The sequence below is a fragment of the Neomonachus schauinslandi genome, chromosome 16 (genome assembly GCF_002201575.2).
Source record: "Neomonachus schauinslandi chromosome 16, ASM220157v2, whole genome shotgun sequence".
Classification (NCBI taxonomy): domain Eukaryota; kingdom Metazoa; phylum Chordata; class Mammalia; order Carnivora; family Phocidae; genus Neomonachus; species Neomonachus schauinslandi.
The window spans coordinates 24,561,916-24,581,776 of NC_058418.1; the positions used below are offsets into that span (position 1 = coordinate 24,561,916).

The 19,861-nt window shown below is 43.3% G+C and overlaps 1 protein-coding gene across 1 annotated transcript in view; it reads right to left on the reverse strand.

The window, feature by feature from the left end:
* ABCC12 (ATP binding cassette subfamily C member 12) overlaps positions 1-14,297 on the reverse strand; it is a 70,691-nt gene extending 56,394 nt beyond the window's left edge. Inside the window, exons 1-7 of the mRNA XM_044922053.1 lie at positions 14,179-14,297; positions 10,898-11,053; positions 8,453-8,600; positions 7,930-8,163; positions 6,232-6,405; positions 5,636-5,783; positions 2,326-2,474 (exon numbers count right to left, since the gene is read on the reverse strand). Coding sequence (XP_044777988.1) covers positions 2,326-2,474; positions 5,636-5,783; positions 6,232-6,405; positions 7,930-8,163; positions 8,453-8,600; positions 10,898-11,053; positions 14,179-14,297 — 1,128 coding nt within the window. The remainder of the gene's footprint in view (positions 1-2,325; positions 2,475-5,635; positions 5,784-6,231; positions 6,406-7,929; positions 8,164-8,452; positions 8,601-10,897; positions 11,054-14,178) is intronic.
* Positions 14,298-19,861: the final 5,564 nt, after the last annotated feature.

Below are 19,861 nucleotides of genomic sequence, written 5' to 3' on the forward strand. Positions count from 1 at the left end.
AAACTAATGATGTAATGTATGGGGATTAACATAAGAATAAAAATAAATAAATAAATAAATAAAAATAAAAATAAAAATAAAAAAAATAATAATAAAAATAAAAAATTGGTGGGAGATTTATCCCCTTTTCTTTGTCAGTCCAGAGAAGATAATGTCCAAGGAAGGCCTCTAATTGAATGTGTTTGGAAGTCTCCATCCACATCCTTACATGGCCTAGACCATTCACTCAAAACCCCATGGATTGTCCTAAATTATCCCCTTCTCCCAGTTGCTTCAGAGGTCTCTGACCCTTCAGATCTAGAGCATCCTTTTCCATACCATATTCAGCCCCAGGATGAAGACAGAAGATTCCTGGAGGGACGGGTTGGCCCATGCTGGCTGGTGGAGAGTGACTTCTGGCTCTCCTGCCCCCGGGGTCTAGCCTCCACCCCTTGCCTCACCACATGCCTGAGACAAATCTGAAAGCCTCTGTTCAACTGCCATTCCCAAAAAATCACCCCCCTCCTTACTGGGGCTTTTCTCACTGAACCCTGCCTGGTAGGTGGTTAACATCATACAGCCTCAATGAAGATAAGTTTCCTTGCTCCATCGGTGCCCCAGGGGTGCATGATTTCATCTCTCAGATTTCATCTTCTCATCTGTCCGACTTGTAATTAGCAGCTTTTCCCTAAGCACCCATTTAAGAAATTAATAACACAATTTCCATCAACAAATCCAGAGTGATCCTTCCTGCTGTTGAATGGGCCCCACGGACAAAGCCCTGGGCTTCAACTAACCCTCATTAGTTCGGTAAGGGGACAATGAAGAATGCTGCCTTCATCACATCTGGTCCCAAATCCATCCCCAAAGAGAACTCAGCTCCCCCAGGTCCCCAGGCACGATCTTGGCTCAGAAAACCCAGGCCTTGGTTGACAGAGCACTCAGGCTTCGTGATGTGAGCCAGCACCTGGGGCTGACCTCCTACTGATGTGGCCCTGACAGAGAAGCCAAGGGATTCTGAATCTGAAGAAATATGTGCCTTGCATTCAGGGGAATTTGTTCTTGGTCTACATTTCTTCTAAATCATCATTTTAGAAGATATTAACCATGTGTACTCAATTCGGTTTTAAATTTGCTTGGTGTGTTGCTGGGGAAAGAATGTTTTGTTGTCGTTTGGGATCACAGAACACAGTCACAATAATTGAGAAGCATTCTGTTGAGGCTTTGGTATGTCATTGCCATTCATTCTGGCTTTGGGTTCATGGCTGAATTCAAGCCCCCAGAGTTTGTGAGTAAACTGCATGTGAAGAACCCAAGAAAATAAAAAGCACATCACAGAGAAACACAGGGAAGTAACAGGACTGACAGCCTCACAACAGATGCCCCCCCGCTGCCCCCACAAAAGCATCCTGCCTTCTCACACATCCCCCTTCCCTTCAAGATCTGTGATTTTGGGTGCAACTATTGTTCTTCAAGCATACTTGCTTATTTTGTTCTCTCTCTCTCTCTCTTTTTTTTTCTCTTGCTTTTATTGACTTTCCTCCATTCACTTACCCTTCAGACACTGGGTTTAATATCTCAGCTGTTTGTTTATTTCAGCCAGGGGCTGTTTCTGATCTAGCCCAGAGTTTCTTTACCTTTGAGTGCACAGGCCCCCTTATAAAAAAAACCTGAGCATCTCCCATTCATTCTAATTCTCCCTCAGAGGCTTTCAGCCCAAAATCTCCTGGCCTGGGTGAGCATCAGGCTAATAAGAACAACAAACACTTACACAGCATTTACAACGTACCAGGCGCTGTTCCACGTGCCTTACATAAAGGAACTCCTTCAGTCCTCACAACCACAGGGACTGTCATAACCCCATTTATAGATAATAAAACCAAGCAAGAGAGGTTCAATGAATTGCCTTCCATCATAGTAAAGTACCAGAGTTGGGATTTAAAAAAGGGGTATTCTGACCCTAGCATCTCCCAGTACATACAACTCCTCCCACCCCACCCACAGAACTCCCACAAACTCTGCTTCTTGTAAAACATATGAACAATTGTGACTCAAACAGCCAAGTGCTCATCTGATTTCAGTTCTGTCTTCCAAATGTCAAACTGTGTTCCAACATTAAACACTACCCCTGCACGGACATAGACTAGATAAGAGTCACTGTTAGGCGCTCCTGGGCTCCTTGTCAGCCCAAGCACTTGTTTTTAAAAGTCAAGATAGAATTCTGGCCCTTCTGTGATTGGGTATTCTGGTGCCAATGCTGGGCCTTTGCAAGCAGGGAGAAGCTTCCCACCTGGCACTTGCCAGTGTCGGAGTGTGAAGGAGGCCAGTTCTAGAGATGGTTCTTACCACCGGGGCGGTGAGCCCGCGTCTCAGGAGGATGTGGCAGGTGAATGTCAATACAATGGCTATTGTAGATGCAATGGGGGCCAGGGCTGAGTTTCCACTTTGGACAAATCCAGCTTTTTCCAGTAATTTCCTTTCCCTCTTCCTTATATCTGTAAATAGAAAATAGTCCGTGATGGATTTATTTTTGCAGCACTAAGAAATGTATTTACCCTTATCTTATCCTCCTGCAAAAGGAGGATAAGGATTAAGGATTCCTGTTGTGAAGTTTAAATGAAAGGAAGCACAGAAAGTCCTGGGCACAAACTGGGAGCTCAGTGCATGTCAGCTGCCATACTGGATGGTTTCTGAGGTCTCTTCCAAACCTGATTCTCTGTGTCAAGAGTCATACACTTGGATGCCTACAGAAGCCAGCCAAGTAATGTAAATGAAGGGAGTGAGCAGAGAGTAAGACCAGAGGGAGGGTGTGGAGTATAGCAAAATGGGGACCACATGCCTCAGTGAAAGGGGCCTCCACCTCTCAGTGCAGGGCAGCTCAGGGTCACCAGACTTTCAACTGTTCCGAAGTCTGGGATCTGGAATTTTGTGGGACATCTTTCTACTTGTAAATGTTGGGAACTAATTGAAAAAAGTTTTTAAACTGTAAAACCAAACAAAACGCATGTGACAAACCTGAAGACTGCCAGATTGGGGCTCCCGTCTTTTGTCCCAGGTACAACTATCAAAGCCCAAGAGCATTTATCCCTTTCATAAGTCCAGATGGGGTCCGTGCCTTTGCACTGTTCAAAAGTTAAATTCAAGCCTCCTTCTCCTGGTGTTTAAAGTTCTTCACTCCAATTCCAGCCTCTTCTGCAAAAACCCTTTCACCCTGGCAACATGGGGCCATTGCCATTCCTACTGAGTGCTCTGGTGAGCACTGCACAAGGCTCTTATTTGATCACTCTCATCACTGTGTGACAAGGGAGAGGCTATCATTATGCTCTCTGGCAGGACAGGAAAGTCATCACAGGTTAAGTAACTTGCTTTTTAAGTGGTCATGGCAGAGTTGGAACCCAGTTCTATGGCAGTCCAAAGCTCAGCTGTCCACATGCCCTTTGCCTCTAGGATACCACCCACCTCCTTGTCCCCAAGCACACTCTCACATACCGACCTCTAGGCCTTTGTTCCTGCTGGGGGTCTTCCCCAACTCTGTCTGTGTCTGAATCCTTGCTATCCTTGAAGGCCTTTCCAAATGCCACTTCTGCCATGATGCTCTTTCTGATCTCTCCAATGTGATGTGCTCACCCCCTCACCCTACTAGAACTTCTCTTCATTTCCTTTGTGGCATTTTCCCCATTTCACCCTACAGTTATTTCATGTGTTCACTCATTCAACAAATTTTAACCTGATGTCTACTATTGGCCAGGTGCTGTGCTTGGTGTTGGACAATATAGTAATAAACAGAGTCTCAGCTCTCTTTTCATAGGGGAGATAGACAATAAAGAAATAAACAAACAAATTCTATCATTACAAATTTGTTGGATGATATGAAAGAAATGAACAGGGTGAAATGATTAAAAGGAACTGGTATAGAATGGACCTGCTTAGAAATATAGTCAGGAAGGCCTCTTTGAGTCAGCAACATTGAGAAGAGTCACAAAGTCACCATGAACATCTAGCACAAGAGCATTTCAGGCAGAGGGAACAGCAACTGCAAAGATCCTGAGGCATGAATGAGCATGGATGTTGTTCTAAAAAAAGACAGAAGGTTCCATGGCCCAAGTGAGTTATCAAGGCTCTGATGAGATCAGAGAGGTCTTCAGGGGTCAGATCATGTTGGATAATAGGCCATATAAAGGAATTTGGATTTAAATATTTTATTTATTTATTTGAGAGAGAGAGAGAGAAAGCAGGCAGAGGGGCAGAGAGAGAGGGAGAAACAGATTCACTACTGATCAGGGAGCCCGATGCGGGGCTCAATCCCAGGGACTTTGGGATCATGACCTGAGCCGAAGGCAGACACTTAACTGATTGAGCTACACAGGCGCCCCAGAAATTTGGATTTAAATCAAAAGCCCTAAATTAGAATAATCTAAGTATGATAAGAAGCCACTAAAGATTTTTCAGCAGGGAAGGACAGGATCTGATTGACATTTTTAAAAGGTCACAGTGGTTTCTGAGTACGTAATGGATTTATGTATGGGAAGGAAGAAAGCAAGTGTTGCATCTAGAAGTTCTTTCCATAGTCCAGAAGGGAGAGAATATTGGCTTGCACTAGGGTGGCAACAGAATGAAGAGCAGCAGATTCCAGATGTATTCTAGAGGTAGAGCCAACAAACTTATAGCTATTGTTGAGCTTAGTTAACTCATTGTCCCTTCATCTTAGAAGCAGGGACCTTTCTCTAATCATTTTACACAGCTCCCATGACCTGGCACATAGTAGGAAGTTGATAAATATGTATTGAGTTAAACTGACTCAAATTAAATTGAGTTGAATTAAACTGAACTAGTCAAATGGAATCAAGTTTAATCAAATCATTGAACTAAAGTGAGTTCAATGTGTGAGGAAGTATTTCTGGGTCTTCAAGGAAGGTTCCAAAAGGTTGCCAGTGTCCCAACCTGCAGCACTTCCTTTGGCAAGCTCAGAAGCAAGTTTTCTAAAGCCACTTCCTAAAACACAGATACACAGCTTCAGGCCCAATTACATGCTGATCTAAAAGTGTGATTGTAGATCCAGAGAGTCAATTGTAACAGTGGTTCGGATCAGTAACCGGCCAATCACCTGAGTCTATGTCAGCAATTATGTAAATGTTCCTGCAATTAGATTTGCATTTATACTTGATTGTAATGGTTTTAATATCATTTTTTTTAAAGCTATATATGTGTCCTCATATGTGTGTAAGGAATGTCAAGTCAGGGGGTCATGCAATCATGATGAGGTTGCTGCAGGCAAGGAGATATATATGTTAAGTGTGAGTGTGTGCCTGTATATGTGTAGACATCTTCTAAGTCAAGGAAATAGCTTGAGATAGCTCTTCTTCTTCTCATAATATTTTCATGGATTATTTTTGCAAAAGGTAACCAGTCAGTACCAGCATCCACATGCCTTCATAAAGTCTAAACCATATGTCGCTCACCTGCTAAGCATTTGGGTTCACCAGAACAGATGCCTGGGTCTATTAAAATCTCTGCAATCCTTTGAAAAACCTGAAAAGCAGTTCAGGGGGTCCCCCCAACTCCCTTTCTGGAATTCCTGGCCCCAGGAACCTTAAGAACCCCCTAGAAGAGCACATTCTACAGGGTAAGTTGTTCTTCAAGCACTTGCACATCCTACCTTGAATGGTATTGGTAAAAGATTTCTCCCAGGCATACATTTTAATCAGCTTGATGCTGGTCAGAAACTCATTCATTGTCTGAACTCGCTTGTCTGTCACCGAAATTGCTGATCTTCGGAAAGCTGAATTGAGCTTAGCCATAAACATCTGAAATCAAGGTACAAACAGTGTTCAGAGAGAATTGCTGAGTTGCAGTTGGCCTAAAAATCCAGGGATCGGAGTATAAGTGCCAGGAAAAATTCTAAGGGAAGCTGGACTGAGATTCTTCCCTTAAGTTGTGGCAGCCAGTGTGGACCAGGGGACACCATTGGGGATCAGGCAGGTGATACAAATACATGAGTTGCTAGGATGCAAAGAGAATGTTGGGGACTTTGACAAACTGAAAAGCATGCCTCCCTCCCCCAGGGAATTCAAATTCAAGTTCTTAAAAAAAAAATACACTGTGCCAACAAAAGAAAGCACATTTGGGAGCACAAAGTGGGGGCACAGGCTTCAGTTCCCTGCCCTGGAAATGAAACCTTCTATCCAGTTCAGCAAAAACATGTGTGCAAAATGCAAGCATACAGCAGTTACAATTGCAAAGACCTGCCGTTACCTGGATGGGGATGAATATGATGTAAACAGATATCCCAATGAGAGCTGTGGGCCCCAGAATGAAAAAGGCATACACTGCACAAACAGCCATTAGGATAGGGATGGTGGCTGGCAAGGGACAAAACAAGGCAGCTTCAAACAAGGAATAACTATCACTTGATAGTATATTGAGCACCTGGAAAGAAAGCACATGGATTCAGGCTTTGGGAGCGTCACCCAAACATCTCCTCAACTGAGGAGAGGAGAGAAAACACTGCCTTAAAGGGGAGGGGTATTGTCAAGGGACCAACATGACGAATTTTGTGGCTCTCACGCTGATCTGATTTTGGAGAGGCCAGTATTTTAAGACTGAGAATCCCAATGAAGAAAGACGTCAAGAGTAATTAATATTATCATCTAAGAGCATGCTGGAGAGAGGGCTAGCTTTTTTTACCATCTACCTTTTATCTATCTCTCCTTCTTTCTGCTTTATTCAGAGCAGCAACATGCCCAGCTAAAAAACTACATTTTTTAGCCTCCTTTGTGGAAAGAGTATGGCCATGTGACTATGTCAAGGGCAATGAGATAGATATAAGCCAAAAATGTCAAATGGGAATTTGGAAATGCATTCTTAACGGGAGTCAACTCAGCTTAGAGAACATATACCTTTATTCTTTTCTCCTTCCTTTTACCAGCTATCTGAAACATGACTGAAATGGCTGGACCTCCGGCATCCATCCTGAACTATTTTGGGAGCCAAGCACTAGGATAGTGACAAAGAAAGGTAGGAAGATCCAGAAGTCCCCATACCAGCCCTGAATAGCTCTCTTCCAGACTCCTTTTGCAAAAAGTGGAATAAATTCATCTTGCTTAATCTACTGTTATTTTGGATTTTCTTGTTCTATGCAGCCGAGTTCATCTTAACTGATACAGGATGCTTTGGACATAATGAAAGAGCAACTGTAAGAAAGAGGCAAGTCTTCCCCCTTGCCTCACTGGAATTCCCTTGACTAGGGAAATTTTATTGTGTAAATGGTGAGGATTTTACTGCTAAGGTTCAAGGGCTTAAGAAAATATAAATTCAGTCAGTTAAGGGAATGTTGGGTGGCTCAGTCAGTTAAGCGTCCCACTCTTGTTTTTGGCTCAGGTAATGATCTCAGGGCGTGAGATCGAGCCCCATGTTGGGCTCTGCATTGGGTGTGGAGCCTGCTTGAGATTCTCTCTCTCCTTCTGCCCCTCCCCCCATCTCTCTTTCTCCCTCTCTAAAGAAAGAAAAGAAAAGAAAAAAAGAAAAAAGAAAGAAAATATAAATTCTGAAGTCCAGTAGGCATAGTCTTTATTATGGCTTTAGCACCCCAAACTCTACACAGAGTTATTGGATCAATTCCTCACTCATTTTTTAAATGCCTGTGGTATATTCCATAGTGCCTCAGTGTCCCTTTTGACAATCAAAGGGATTGAATGAGGTCACCCCCAAGCCCTGTCTCAGCTGGAACAGGAAAACATTTCCAAATTCTTCAGCTTGAATGGAGCCCTCCTTTCACTGAATTCCTCTGATGTTTTGAGTCTCCATCACCTCATTTAGCAGGGAGATGGCTATAATGGGCAGGACAGTGGACAAATAAAAGGAAGGCATATGTACGAACCAGGAAGCACATCTCAATCATATTCAGAAAACTCAGGATTTAATTTTCTAAAATTAAACCCTGGACCAGCTTACCTCGCCAACAGAGATGTGTGCCAGCGTCTTGAAGGACACCAGGTTTTCGAAAACCAGGGTGGAGACAGCCACCTTCAACCGGATTGCTGTGCGGTAATTTATAGCCCAGGCAAGAGCCCAAAAGAGCACTTTGGTAAACTCAGTAGCAAAAAGTGCTATGCACAGGCCAATGCCAACCCAGACATTCCTAGAAATGCTCTCGGTCTGTTGGAGGATTTGGTGAATGAGAACCGTCTGTAAAACAGCACAATGGAGAGAGGAGAGGGCCCCCGGGGGTTGAGGTTGGTATAGGAAGCCTCAGATAATGCCGGCAAGCTGACTTTATGAGGCAAACTTTTTAATTAATTTCAGTGGCAGCTGCTGTGCTTGACAAGGATTAGCTTTATGAAAATTTGCCCCCAAGGAGCTCAAAGATAATGACAATGTACTAAACCCACCAGCTCGTAGAGAAAGTAACTAATGACATTCTTTGCCAGTCTGGGGACCTGTTTGACAAGGCAGGAGAAGGGTCACCCTCACTCACCGGCCCTATGGCTGCCATGATAATGCACAGGATATTGGCCACAATATCCATCAAAACACGTGTCCTCTGGAATTTCCAGACCACTCGGCCCAGAGAGGCTTTCTCAGGACCCATACTTTCTACCTCTTCATCCCAAAGGATTCGAAATCTGTGATGAAAGAACAGGAAGAAGGAACAAAAGGGACTTACATTTCCACTTGCTATTTGAAGCTACTTCGATGGACAAACCTCCCAAGGGTGCTCAGCACAACCCTCATCTCTGGCAGTGGTGGCTCCACACAAGCAGCACTGATTTTCTTTTCTTCTTTTCCAGGGCAGATGGGATATGGGAGGGACAGGAGGGCAAAGCCTTGGCACAAGCACCAGCTGGTACCTGGCACTTGGGCACTTTCCAGGCTTGCATTTCCTGCTCCTACTGCCCATCTCTGGCACAATACCAGTTCTGATAAAAAAAGACAGAGGCAACAGAGAAATGACAAGAGTAATCTTCCCCAGGGTGAGGAGGAGTTTGTCCATTTCAAAGATCTGAAAGAAGGCCAGTGTGACAGGAATGTGATGAAGGAGAAGAAGGGCTGACATGACACTGGGAGGAGAGGCAAAACCAAATCCTGTGGGACCTCATGGTTCTCAGGAAGGAGTTTAGGTTTATTTTCTCAAGCAAAGAAAGCCATTGCAGCTTTTTAAGCTGAAGTGATAAGATCATTTTACGTAGCTAAAAGAACATTCAGGTTGCTGTGAGAATAGTAGATTATAGGGGGAACAAAGGCAAAAGCAGGGGGACCACAGCAGGAGACTGTTGACATCCAGGGGAGAAGTGGCAATGGTTTGACACTGGATTTAAGGGAAGTACATTTCAGGAAGGATGGACAGGGACGTACTGATGAAGTAGACGTGAAAGAAAAGGGAAGAAGGATAAAGGACCCCAATTTTCTGGCTCAACCAAATGTGTGAATGGAGTTTGTCAAGAAGAGGAGAAGAGCATCATCAGGTTGGGGCCCAGGATCAAGAAAGTAGCTTCAGATATAAGATGCTTGTGAGTCATCCAAGTCCAGCTGTCCAGTTGGATGCAGGGCATATGAATTCAGAGTCTGGAAGAGAGGCATGGACCAAAGTGGCATGTTATTAAAAGGTTGTGTTTGGTGTTGAGTCTTTGCAATGGATAAGCTCACCTAGGAATAGGCATAGCATGGAAGAGAAGAGGATCCAAGTTGATGTTGGGTAGATGGAAGGAAACATTAAAAATAGAAAGAGAAGTTTGGACCAGAGAAGTAGAAAGAAAATCCAATACTCCACAGGCACTTGTCCAGCCCCTTCTCTCTGATCTCATTGGCAACTTTCTCTGGATTGTAGATTTGGGAAATTACCATTGAATGAGATATCTGGAGCACATGGGTGAGGGGAAGCACAGCTGTAGAAACAATTGCAAGACCATGATTAAAACTCCCAGCCCTTTAAGCACATACTCCAGGCTATGCCTTGCACTTTACCCCATGTGGCCAAAGATAAGACTCCCAAAAGAAAGAAGTGCAGAAAAGGCTTAGAGAAGTTCCACATTGTTTAAGACATTATGATTCATCACAACCTCAAAGGTCAAAGCAGCTGGTAGAAAGAATGAAGTTAATGTCTTTATCCTTATGCTGACATGGAAAAGTCTTTATAAATGCTTACTGAAAATAGCAAAATGGTTAACCATTCTATAGTATGATTCACTTTGTTTAAAGAAAAAAAAATATGACATGTAAGTGGGAGGAAGAAGAGTTACTGATCTGCAGAAGATGGTACCACAGGATATGCTTAATTAGAGTAGAAAAAATTCTAGACATATCAACACCCACATTTAGCAATGCTGACCTCTGCGGAGCAGAGCAAGAGTACAGTGGGGATGCTCCCATGGCCTAAATGTCTGTTGCTTTAACATTTTTAGAATGAATATGAATTATGTTGAACCAATAAATTTACATTTTTTGCAAGTCAAAATTTTCAAATATTGGCAGTTTCATTTGGTTCAACCTAAATGTATTTTGCAATGTAAAAGCCCAATGATGATTTTTGAAGTAAAACAAACATGATGCCTGGAGCTGCACTAGCAGCAGCCCGGGTAGGTCTGGCCAGCACAGTGTAAAGTGAAATGCTGGCCACCTTCATCTTGATGTAGAGCTCCTACAAACCAGTGACAGCCCAGCCAGCATGCTCCTGAGCCTCAGGCTATAGCTCACAAGCAGTCCTTTTTCCACACCAACTCTCCCCAGTCCTCACCTCCCCAGAGACTGGGCCAGCAATTTCAGTCAGCTCAACCCACGTTTCAGAGAACAGCCACCAATGAGGGCCCCCAAGGACCTGGAGGTGTCCATTTCCACACCCGGGAAAGGGGAGCACTCAAAGGGCTCATGGGCCCCTGCATAGGGTGGGCTCCTCTCCTGAGGTGACCCAAGGGAATCCTGGTACCTTTTGGCATTGGTGTCCGATGAGTCATATGGTGACAGCGGGGGCAGGGTATCCACAGTCAGTGTGTGCTTGTAGCCCCTAACCATCACTGGTGTGAGCCAGGAAAATGTAGCAAAGGAGAGCAGTCCCGCATCATCCACAGGGTTGGGTGCCAGCCTAAGACAAATGAGACACTCTGTCTTCCAGGGCATAGTGGTCATTGCCCTGAATCCCTGACTTGAGTTCTTAACTGTAATAAAAACCACAGCCACACTTCGAAGCTGTGAGTCCCACCTGTTAGCCCTTTGAGCAATGGTGTGTGCTGGGACCAGCTCATATCAGCTTGTGAGAGCTGATTGTAAAATTTTCAAGAGTTTTGCAAGTTAGTTGCTAAACATGGCCAGTATTAAAAGTTACATAATTTTAAATAAATCATCTTAAGGACAAAGGTAATAAGCACTTGAAACTCATCACTTCCTAATTATTTTACTAGATTTTGCTAGTATCTATGGTCTTTAGATTATGTAAATCTGTTGCATCTATATGGTAGAAATACCATATAATAGGGTGCTACTGTGCATCTCTTCCCAACAGTATTCAGTGACATCCCACTGGCTTGAAATAGGCCATGGTAGGCCATAAGAGCTGATAAATGTTACAAACCATGGAATTTTTTTAGTGAGCCAGTGTTCAAGCCTCATGACCATCCCATGGGAAAGAGGACACCTGACCCATTTGTCATGAGGAAATGAAGACCTAGAAGCTGATTATCAGAGGAGTGAGGTGCATGTGTTGTGCTCTCGGGAGGATGAGGAAGGTGCAGAGCAGGACATGCCACCATGGGGGGGGGGCGGTGGCGCTGGGGAAGCTACCTAAGCAGGCACATACTGGTGGCAAACTCGTGGTTCTGCAGATCAGGAGGATGGAATGAATTAAAATATTTAAAGTGCTCTGGCTACATAAATATTAGCCAGCAGATAAAAAAAGAAGATGGAGAAGGGGAAAGGGAGAAGGGGAAAGAAGAAATGGAGAGGAGCAGGAGGAAAAAGAGGACAAAGAAGTAAAAAGAGGAGGAGGAGAAAGAGTAAACAGTCGAAGAGAAGGAGGAGAACAAAAGAAAGAAGAGGAAGAGGAAATGAAAGAGGAAAAGACCTTGGTTTTGCCCTTGAGAAATTAATCATCTAAGACAGAATAAAGTCAGAGACACGGAGTAATATCTACTGATTACTAAGTCATTAGTATATTCTGGACCCTGTAAGAGCTTTATATTTGTAGCAGATGCTGTCAGGATGCCCTGGGTCACAGACTCTTGGCTCAAGCTGACAGCATCCCAACTCGAATGAGAGCTATGCCTCTTTTCACCACCTGTTTTGGTGCCTTCTCAGGAGCATAAGTGCAGCACAGAATTGCAGGGTGCTGATGGCTCCAGGAGCAAATCTTAACAAATGGAGTATAGGAGCCCCTGGATAAATGCACCCCCCTCATCCTTTGGGTGGAAAATTTTACACTTTCACAGGAGGACCTAGTAGAATCCACTCCCCATTCCTACAGCAGTGACACTGATGACACCATGTTGTCCTTCCCTGACCCACTTCCCCTAAATCCTCCCTCCTGCTTCCTGGGATCACTTCCTAAATGAGCTACCTGCATCCAAGTTCTCAACTCACATTCTGCTTTTGGAGAATTCAAGCTAAGAGAAAATTAACAATGTACTATGTACCTGGCACATGGTAAAATTTTCTAAAAGATGGCTTTTATGATAAAGTCATACTTACCTCATAGAATTATTACAACAAATCAGAGGAATGTACGAAGGGTAGTATAATGACACCATTTCATAGACAAGAACATCATGGCACAGAGAAGCTAAAGTACTTGGCCAAAATCTTACAGTTGATCAATGGTAGAACAATGATTCAAACCCACTTCTTGCTGACTCCAGGGTCCCATCATTCTCTTAAGCACTACACCACATTTCCTCTCCACAAAGCAATTATAAACTTAACCAAAACAGTGAGCAGTTAGTGCTTTCCTGCCTGGGGCTAATTATGGTAGCCTATTCCCTCACCTTTCAAACTTCGCCTCTCCCCTCAGAGAGCTCAAGGTGCATCTTCAGTCCAGAGATTCTAGAAGAGAGCAATGCTGTATCACCTCTCTAGAGAGATGCCACTTGGCCTTCTGCTGTTCAGAAGACAGGACACAGGACCCTTTCCATGTAGAAAAGGCAGCATTTTATAATATTGTAACTAATATAATATTAATAATAACATATCATATCATGTTATAGTTAAGCATGTAAGCTTGAAAGTCAAGCTGCATGTGTTCCTATCCTGCAGTTCAAAATTGACTTAATTCCCTCTCCCCATCTGTATAACAACCTCTTGGAATGTGAGTTTGCATCTGCTTCCATCAGTAGATCTAGTCTATTTCTCCACATCTTGAATCTGAGCTGACTTGTGACTTAATTTGGTCAATAGAATGCTGTGAAAGAAATTGTGTGCCAGTTTTGAGCCTGAGTCTCAAGAAACTCTACATGCTTCAACTCATCCTTTTGGCAGTCTACTCTAATACTAAGTGATCAAGCCCAGGATACCCTGATGGGGATTGATAGCCCATGTGGCCCACTTATCCCCCTTGCCCCAGTCAACAGTTACCTTGCTGACCAGCAGATTTATAAGTAAGCCTACTCAAGACCAGATAAATCACCCAACTGAGCCCAGCCCAAGTTGCTGACCCAACCATAAAATTGTATGCTAACTAAATGGCAATTGTTTTAGGCTTCTAAGTATTAACAGTTAGGAAGTTTGTGTGTTACAGAGAAAAAACTAACTGATGAACTTTGGGCAAATTACTTAACTTCTCTGTGCCTCACTTCTCCATTGGATAAAGATAATAATACCTCCATGGTGGTTGTGTTATACAAAAACAATGAATCATGGATCACTACATCAAAAACTAATGATGTATTGTATGGTGACTAACATAACATAATAAAATTAAATTAAATTTTTTAAAAAAGAGTAAATGAGACCATATTTGTAAAGTACTTGGACAGATTCTGGCACAACGAAAGCTCTCCTTAAACATTGGCTATTGTCTCTCTCTCACCAAAGGATAATAGGAGTAAAGAAGTGGTTAATAAATGGATGGATGAATGGATGGATGGATGGAAGGAAGACAAAAAGACAAGCATATAGAGCAGCAGCATGGGGAGCAGGGCCAGTGCCTACTCTCCTGATGGGCTAGAAACTAATTCTGGAGGTTCTACCCTGGCCCTCCATCCAATCCTCCTCCTGGCTTACCTTGCATAGGGTCTCACTGGGATCATGGTCTTTAGGCTCGGGTCATATCTTTCTATAAAGGATCTCCGATGGCCTCGCCGATCCAGATCTGAGATAAGGTAGGGGACTTCACCCACCATCCTGATGGCAGCCTGGAGCCCTGAGCTCTTGGCCTAGGGACACTTTCACTCTGGAGCAGAAAGATGAGGAAGGTCACTGAGAAATGAGGATACTCTGAAATGGGATCAGGCAGTCCCTACTCTACCCATACTCTACCCAGATCAGCTTCCTTGCTCCAACCCCTTAGACAGTTTCACCAATTAGCTTTCTACATTTATGGGTCAGGTGGGGGGATGGGGGGTGAGGTGTGGCCAAAAAACCCTGCCACATCCCTCAACTCCACTCTGAGGTTTCCTTATTAGCAAGGACATTCAGTGCCTCTTCTTTACCATTTTGGGTTGATGGGGAGCAGAAAGCCTATTGTGGATTGTCTGTTAGGAGCCAGTCTGTAGCCAACCCTGAATCCCAGACCAACAAAAGAGCTCCAGGAAGGTGTGTTTGCTGTCACACAAATTTGCTTCACACAGAGTGAAGTTTGTCACACACACCTCTTTTTCTTCCTGCTTCTTGTGCGTCCACATTGTCCCATACCCAAGGACTAGAGACCTCCAGTGGGACTACCTCTCAAGACCAGGCACATCTGGACAAGCACACATTCCTCCCCCACCCCCCCACCTTCTGGGACCACTGCCCCTAAGGAAAACCAACAATCTAAGTGGAGAGAACACTTTCTGGAGTGCCTGTCCCGTCCATAAACCGACCACCCCATTCACCAATCACCTAAACCTAATGAATAGAGAATAATCCTTGAAGGTTTGCCTATTCTTGGTTTCAGTCCTTTCCTGAATGAGACCCCAGCTCTATTCTTCCCCTATGGTTCCAAACACCTCCCTCTCTATATGCTAGAGATGAATTCTCCCTTTTTACTCAGTTATCTTGAGTTGGTCTCTGTCACTTACCACCACAGACCTCATTATTATATATATACATGGGGGTCCCATTCCCATGAATTTTCTCAGAAAGTTTTCATGGCTAGAAACATCCAATGAACCAATTCCCATCAAGGTTTTAATGACTAATAAACCAATGACAGAGTTTGAAATGTTCTCAAATTCAATCTTTTACAAACTCTTCATTATACAGAAGAGGAAACAGAGGCCCAAAGAAGGGAAAGGACTTACTCAAGAATATACGTAGAAGTGACACTGGCATCGTGGCTGAAAAAAGACAACCTTTGTTTGTGTTTCCCCTACTCCCAACAACAATTTGACATCTATTCACCAGCAAAAGTGCCCTTCTGGGAGCTGTGGGATCCAGCACCATCTGCCAAGAAACCCAGGAGGAGTCTTGCCCACCCAGGTATCAGACAATGGACATAGAGACCTTGGTCCTGACTGAGGGCCCTGAAGTGGCCCATGAACTAACTCCAGCCCCCGTTAGCCATGGTCTAGGAGTCCCTGAAAAATATTGCCTCAGACAATCACTAAGGACAAGAGAACCTTTCCAGGTTAAGGTTACCAGTGGAGAATTTCCAGCACACCATTGGAGCAAAAAAAATATATAAGCTTGGATGTATTGGAGAGGGAAAGGTTAATAGCTGACTTTATCCACACTACCACTCCCCCAAGGCAGCATAGTTTAGGGTCAGAAGAGATCTTCTCAGCCCATGATTTCTCTCACAGGGGAAAGTGAGAACTGGCTTCCAGAGCTGGCATCCAGCTGTACAGGATACTGACGAAGAAGCCTATTTTTCTTTCACCACATTCAGAGGACTAGTTTCTGAGCTACATGGCAGGTGCAGGAAGATGCTGCAAGAGAGGCACATAGGACTCTTCATGGGCATTAAAGGAACATGGATCCTACTAACTGCATCATAGACTACATCAAGAAACCTGCTCTTGAGCTGCTGAGGATACCTCATTCACACATGCCTCCAACTGGTTCACAGGCACTGCTAGAATTCCACATGCCTCATCTACACACACATCCAACCTGTGGCCAGCTCCCTGTGCATGCTGCCAATGGCAGTGGTAAGAGGAAGCTTTGACAGACAGCTAGTGAGCATGCACAGAAAACCACACCAAATCTGTGGGCTAGAGAGAGACCACAAACTTGAGCTTTAGCACCACTTTTAGAAAAACAAAAGGGAGGCTGTCAGCACCTAGCATGGTGCTTTGCAGAATTGAGAGAAAGCATATAGGCTTAAGAATTCTGCCACAAGGAAGAGCAAGAAGTATGGAGCAGGCATATCCATAGAAGGTCTGAGAAAGCCCTAGACTCCATAGCAAGGATCATGGGAAGTATTTCTCTCCCAGAGGCAGTTAGTAAAGATTCAAGGAGGTAACTGATATTTCAAATGTGAAGACAGCAATGCAAAACTTCAAGGAGCATAAAAAATTAAGGAAACATGACACCACTAAAGGACAATAATAATCTTCCCAAAGATATGGAGATCTGCAATTAACCCAATAAAGAAGTGAAAACATCTCTTTTAAGGACACTCGATGAGTTACAAGAAAACACAGAAAGACAATTCAGATAAATCAGGAAAACAATACACAACCAAAAGGAGAAGTTTAACAAAGAGACAGAAATCGTTAAAAATACCAAACAGAAATTCTGGAAGTGAAGAATACAATGAATAAAATGAAAAGTGTAATAGCATCAACAACAGAAAGAATCTATGAGTTAGAAGATAAGAACTTTGAGATAATCCAGTCAGAGGAGAACAAAGAAAGAGTAAAAAAAGAGTGATGAAAGCCTATGTGATCTATAGAATACCATAAAAAGAAACAGTTTGTGAATTGTTGGAGTTTCAGAAAAAAAAAGGGGGAGAATGGTAATGGCAGGGTGCCTGGGTGGCTCAGTCAATTAAGTATATGCCTTTGGCTCAAATAATGCTCTCAGGGTCCTGGGATGGAGCCCTGAGTTGGGCTCCCTGTTCAGCGGGGAGTCTGCTTCTCCCTCTCCCTCTGATCCTCCCCCCTGTTCATGCTCTCTCTCTTAAATGAATAAATAAAAAATCTTAAAAGAAAAATTTAAAAAAAAAGAAAGAAATAATGGCTGTGATGAACCACTAAATTCTAATCCCAAAACCAATATTATACTATATGTTAACTAACTAGAATTTAAATAAAAATTTAGGAGGAAAAAAAAAAGAGATAATGACTGCAAACTTCCCAAATCTAGTTAGAGATTTGAATAGCCAAGCTCATGAAGCTCATAGGTCACCAAAGAAGCTCAACTTAAAGAGATTCTTTCCAACACACATTATAATAAAACTGTCAAAAATCAAACAAAGAAACATTCTTAAAAGCAGCAAGAGAGAAGTTTGTAACTTACAAGGGAAACCCAATTAGTGATTTCTCAGCAGAAACTATGCAGGCCTGGAGAGTGAGATTATGTAATCAAAGTGCCAGGAAAACAAAAACAAAAACAAAAACATACCAACCAAGAATACCCTAACTGGCAAAGGTATTATTCAAAAATGAAAGTGAGATAAAGACTTTCCAAGACAAACAAAAGTTGAGGGACTTTATCACCACTAGACCTGCCTTAACAAGAAATGCTGAAGGAAATTCTTCATGCTGAAATTAAAGGATACTAATTAGTGACATGAAAATATGTAACATACTGACTAATGTAAGTATATAGTCAAATTCAGAATACTCTAATACTGTAATATGGTAGTGTGTTAACAATTCTAATATGAAGGTTAAAAGACAATAATTTTTCATAAATACAAATATAAAAGAGACAAATTGTGACATCAATAACATAAAATACAGGAGTAAAAGGGTAGAGTTTTTGTATGTGATCAAAATTAAGTTGTTATTGGGGGGAGGAGAAAGATGGTGGAGGAGTAGGAGACCTAAATTTCATCTGGTCCCAGGAATTCAGCTGGATAGGGTTCAAACCATTCTGAACACCTACAAACTCAACAGGAGATCGAAGAAAAGAATAGCAGCAACTCTCTGAACAGAAAAGCGACCACTTTCTGGAAGGTAGGACGTGTGGAGAAGTGAATCCGAGGCGATATTCGGGAAGATAGATGGTGGGGAGGGGTCCTCTGTCGGCCACTACTGGCAAGTGGTAGAGCAGTAGAGCACAAAATTGGAACTTTTAGAAGTAAGCTCTGCCGAGGGATGTCACTCCAGTGGCTAAGCGGGAAGTGGAACCCTCTCTGGGACAGTGTGGTCTCAGGACCCTTGGGGTCACAGAAAGACTAGGGGTGCTTGAGTGTGGCAGAGCTCCCAGGAATCAGAGCGGGAAAGCCAGCTGCAGAGACGGAGCCCAGGAGTGGGCTCTCAGCTCAGGGTTGCCATAAACTGTGATCTGTGGCACAGTCAGGCCACTGTTCTTCCAGCAGGGACCCAACAAGCGGCAGATCCGGGGAGACTCCCCCTTCTCCCCCCAGGAGGAATGGCGCAGGAGTGTACTGCAGGGATCTGCTGGGTTTGGAGACTCCACACGGGGTCATGTGCCAGAGATAGAAACGCTTGGTCATAGGCCAGGTGAGCATGGAGTGCAGCCGGAGACTGGGGAGACGGGAGTGATTGACTGCTTTTCTCTGGGGGCACACTGAGGGGTGGAGCCCCGAATTCTTGGCTCCTCTGGGGCAGAGATTGGGAGGCCACCATTTTCACTCTCATCTTGCAAAGCTATATGGAAATCTTGCAGGGAACAAAAGCTCCTGAGAGCAAACCCGAGCAGATTACTTAGCCCGGACCTGGCAAGGGTGGGGCAATTCTGCCTCCAGCAAAGACATTTGAGAATCAGGGCAACAGGCCCCTCCCCCAGAAGATCAGCAAGAACAGCCAGCCAAGATCAAGTTTACCAATCAATGAGAATGGCAGAACTCCAGCACTAGGGGAATACTGCACATGGAATTCATGGCTTTTTTCCCATGATTCTTTAGTCTTCCAAAGTTAATTTTTTTATTTTCCTCTTTTTTTTTTGAATTTTGCTTTTTCCCTTTTTCAACCAACATCTTAACATTCCCTTTTATAAAAATCTTTTTTATTTTTCATTGTTAGAGTCAAATTCTATCCCTTCGTAGTAGTTAACCTTATTTTGGTATATATATATAAGTTGTTCCCTCTTTAAAATTTGGGGATACAGTTTCTTCTAACAGACCAAAATATATCCTAAATCTCTAGTGTATGGCTTTGTTCTAGTCTCCTGCCTGATCACATTCTCTCCTATTATTATTTTTTTTTAAGATTTTATTTATTTATTTGAGAGACAGAATGAGAGAGAGAACACATGAGAGGGGGGAGGGTCAGAGGGAGAGGCAGACTCCCTGCTGAGCAGGGAGCCCGATGCGGGACTCGATCCCGGGACTCCAGGATCATGACCTGAGCTGAAGGCAGTCGCTCAACCAACTGAGCCACCCAGGCGCCCCTCTCCTATTATTTTTTTATTTAACTAATTATTATTATTATTATTAACAAATAAACTCCTATTTATTACCAACTTCTTATCTTAATGATTCCTTTTATAAAATCTTTTATAATTTTCATCTTTACAGTCATATTCCATCCCTTCATCGTATTTACCCTTATTTTTGTACGTATATAAGTTTTTCTTTCTTTCTTTAAAATTTTGGGAGGCACTTTCTTCTAACAGACTAAAATACGCCCAA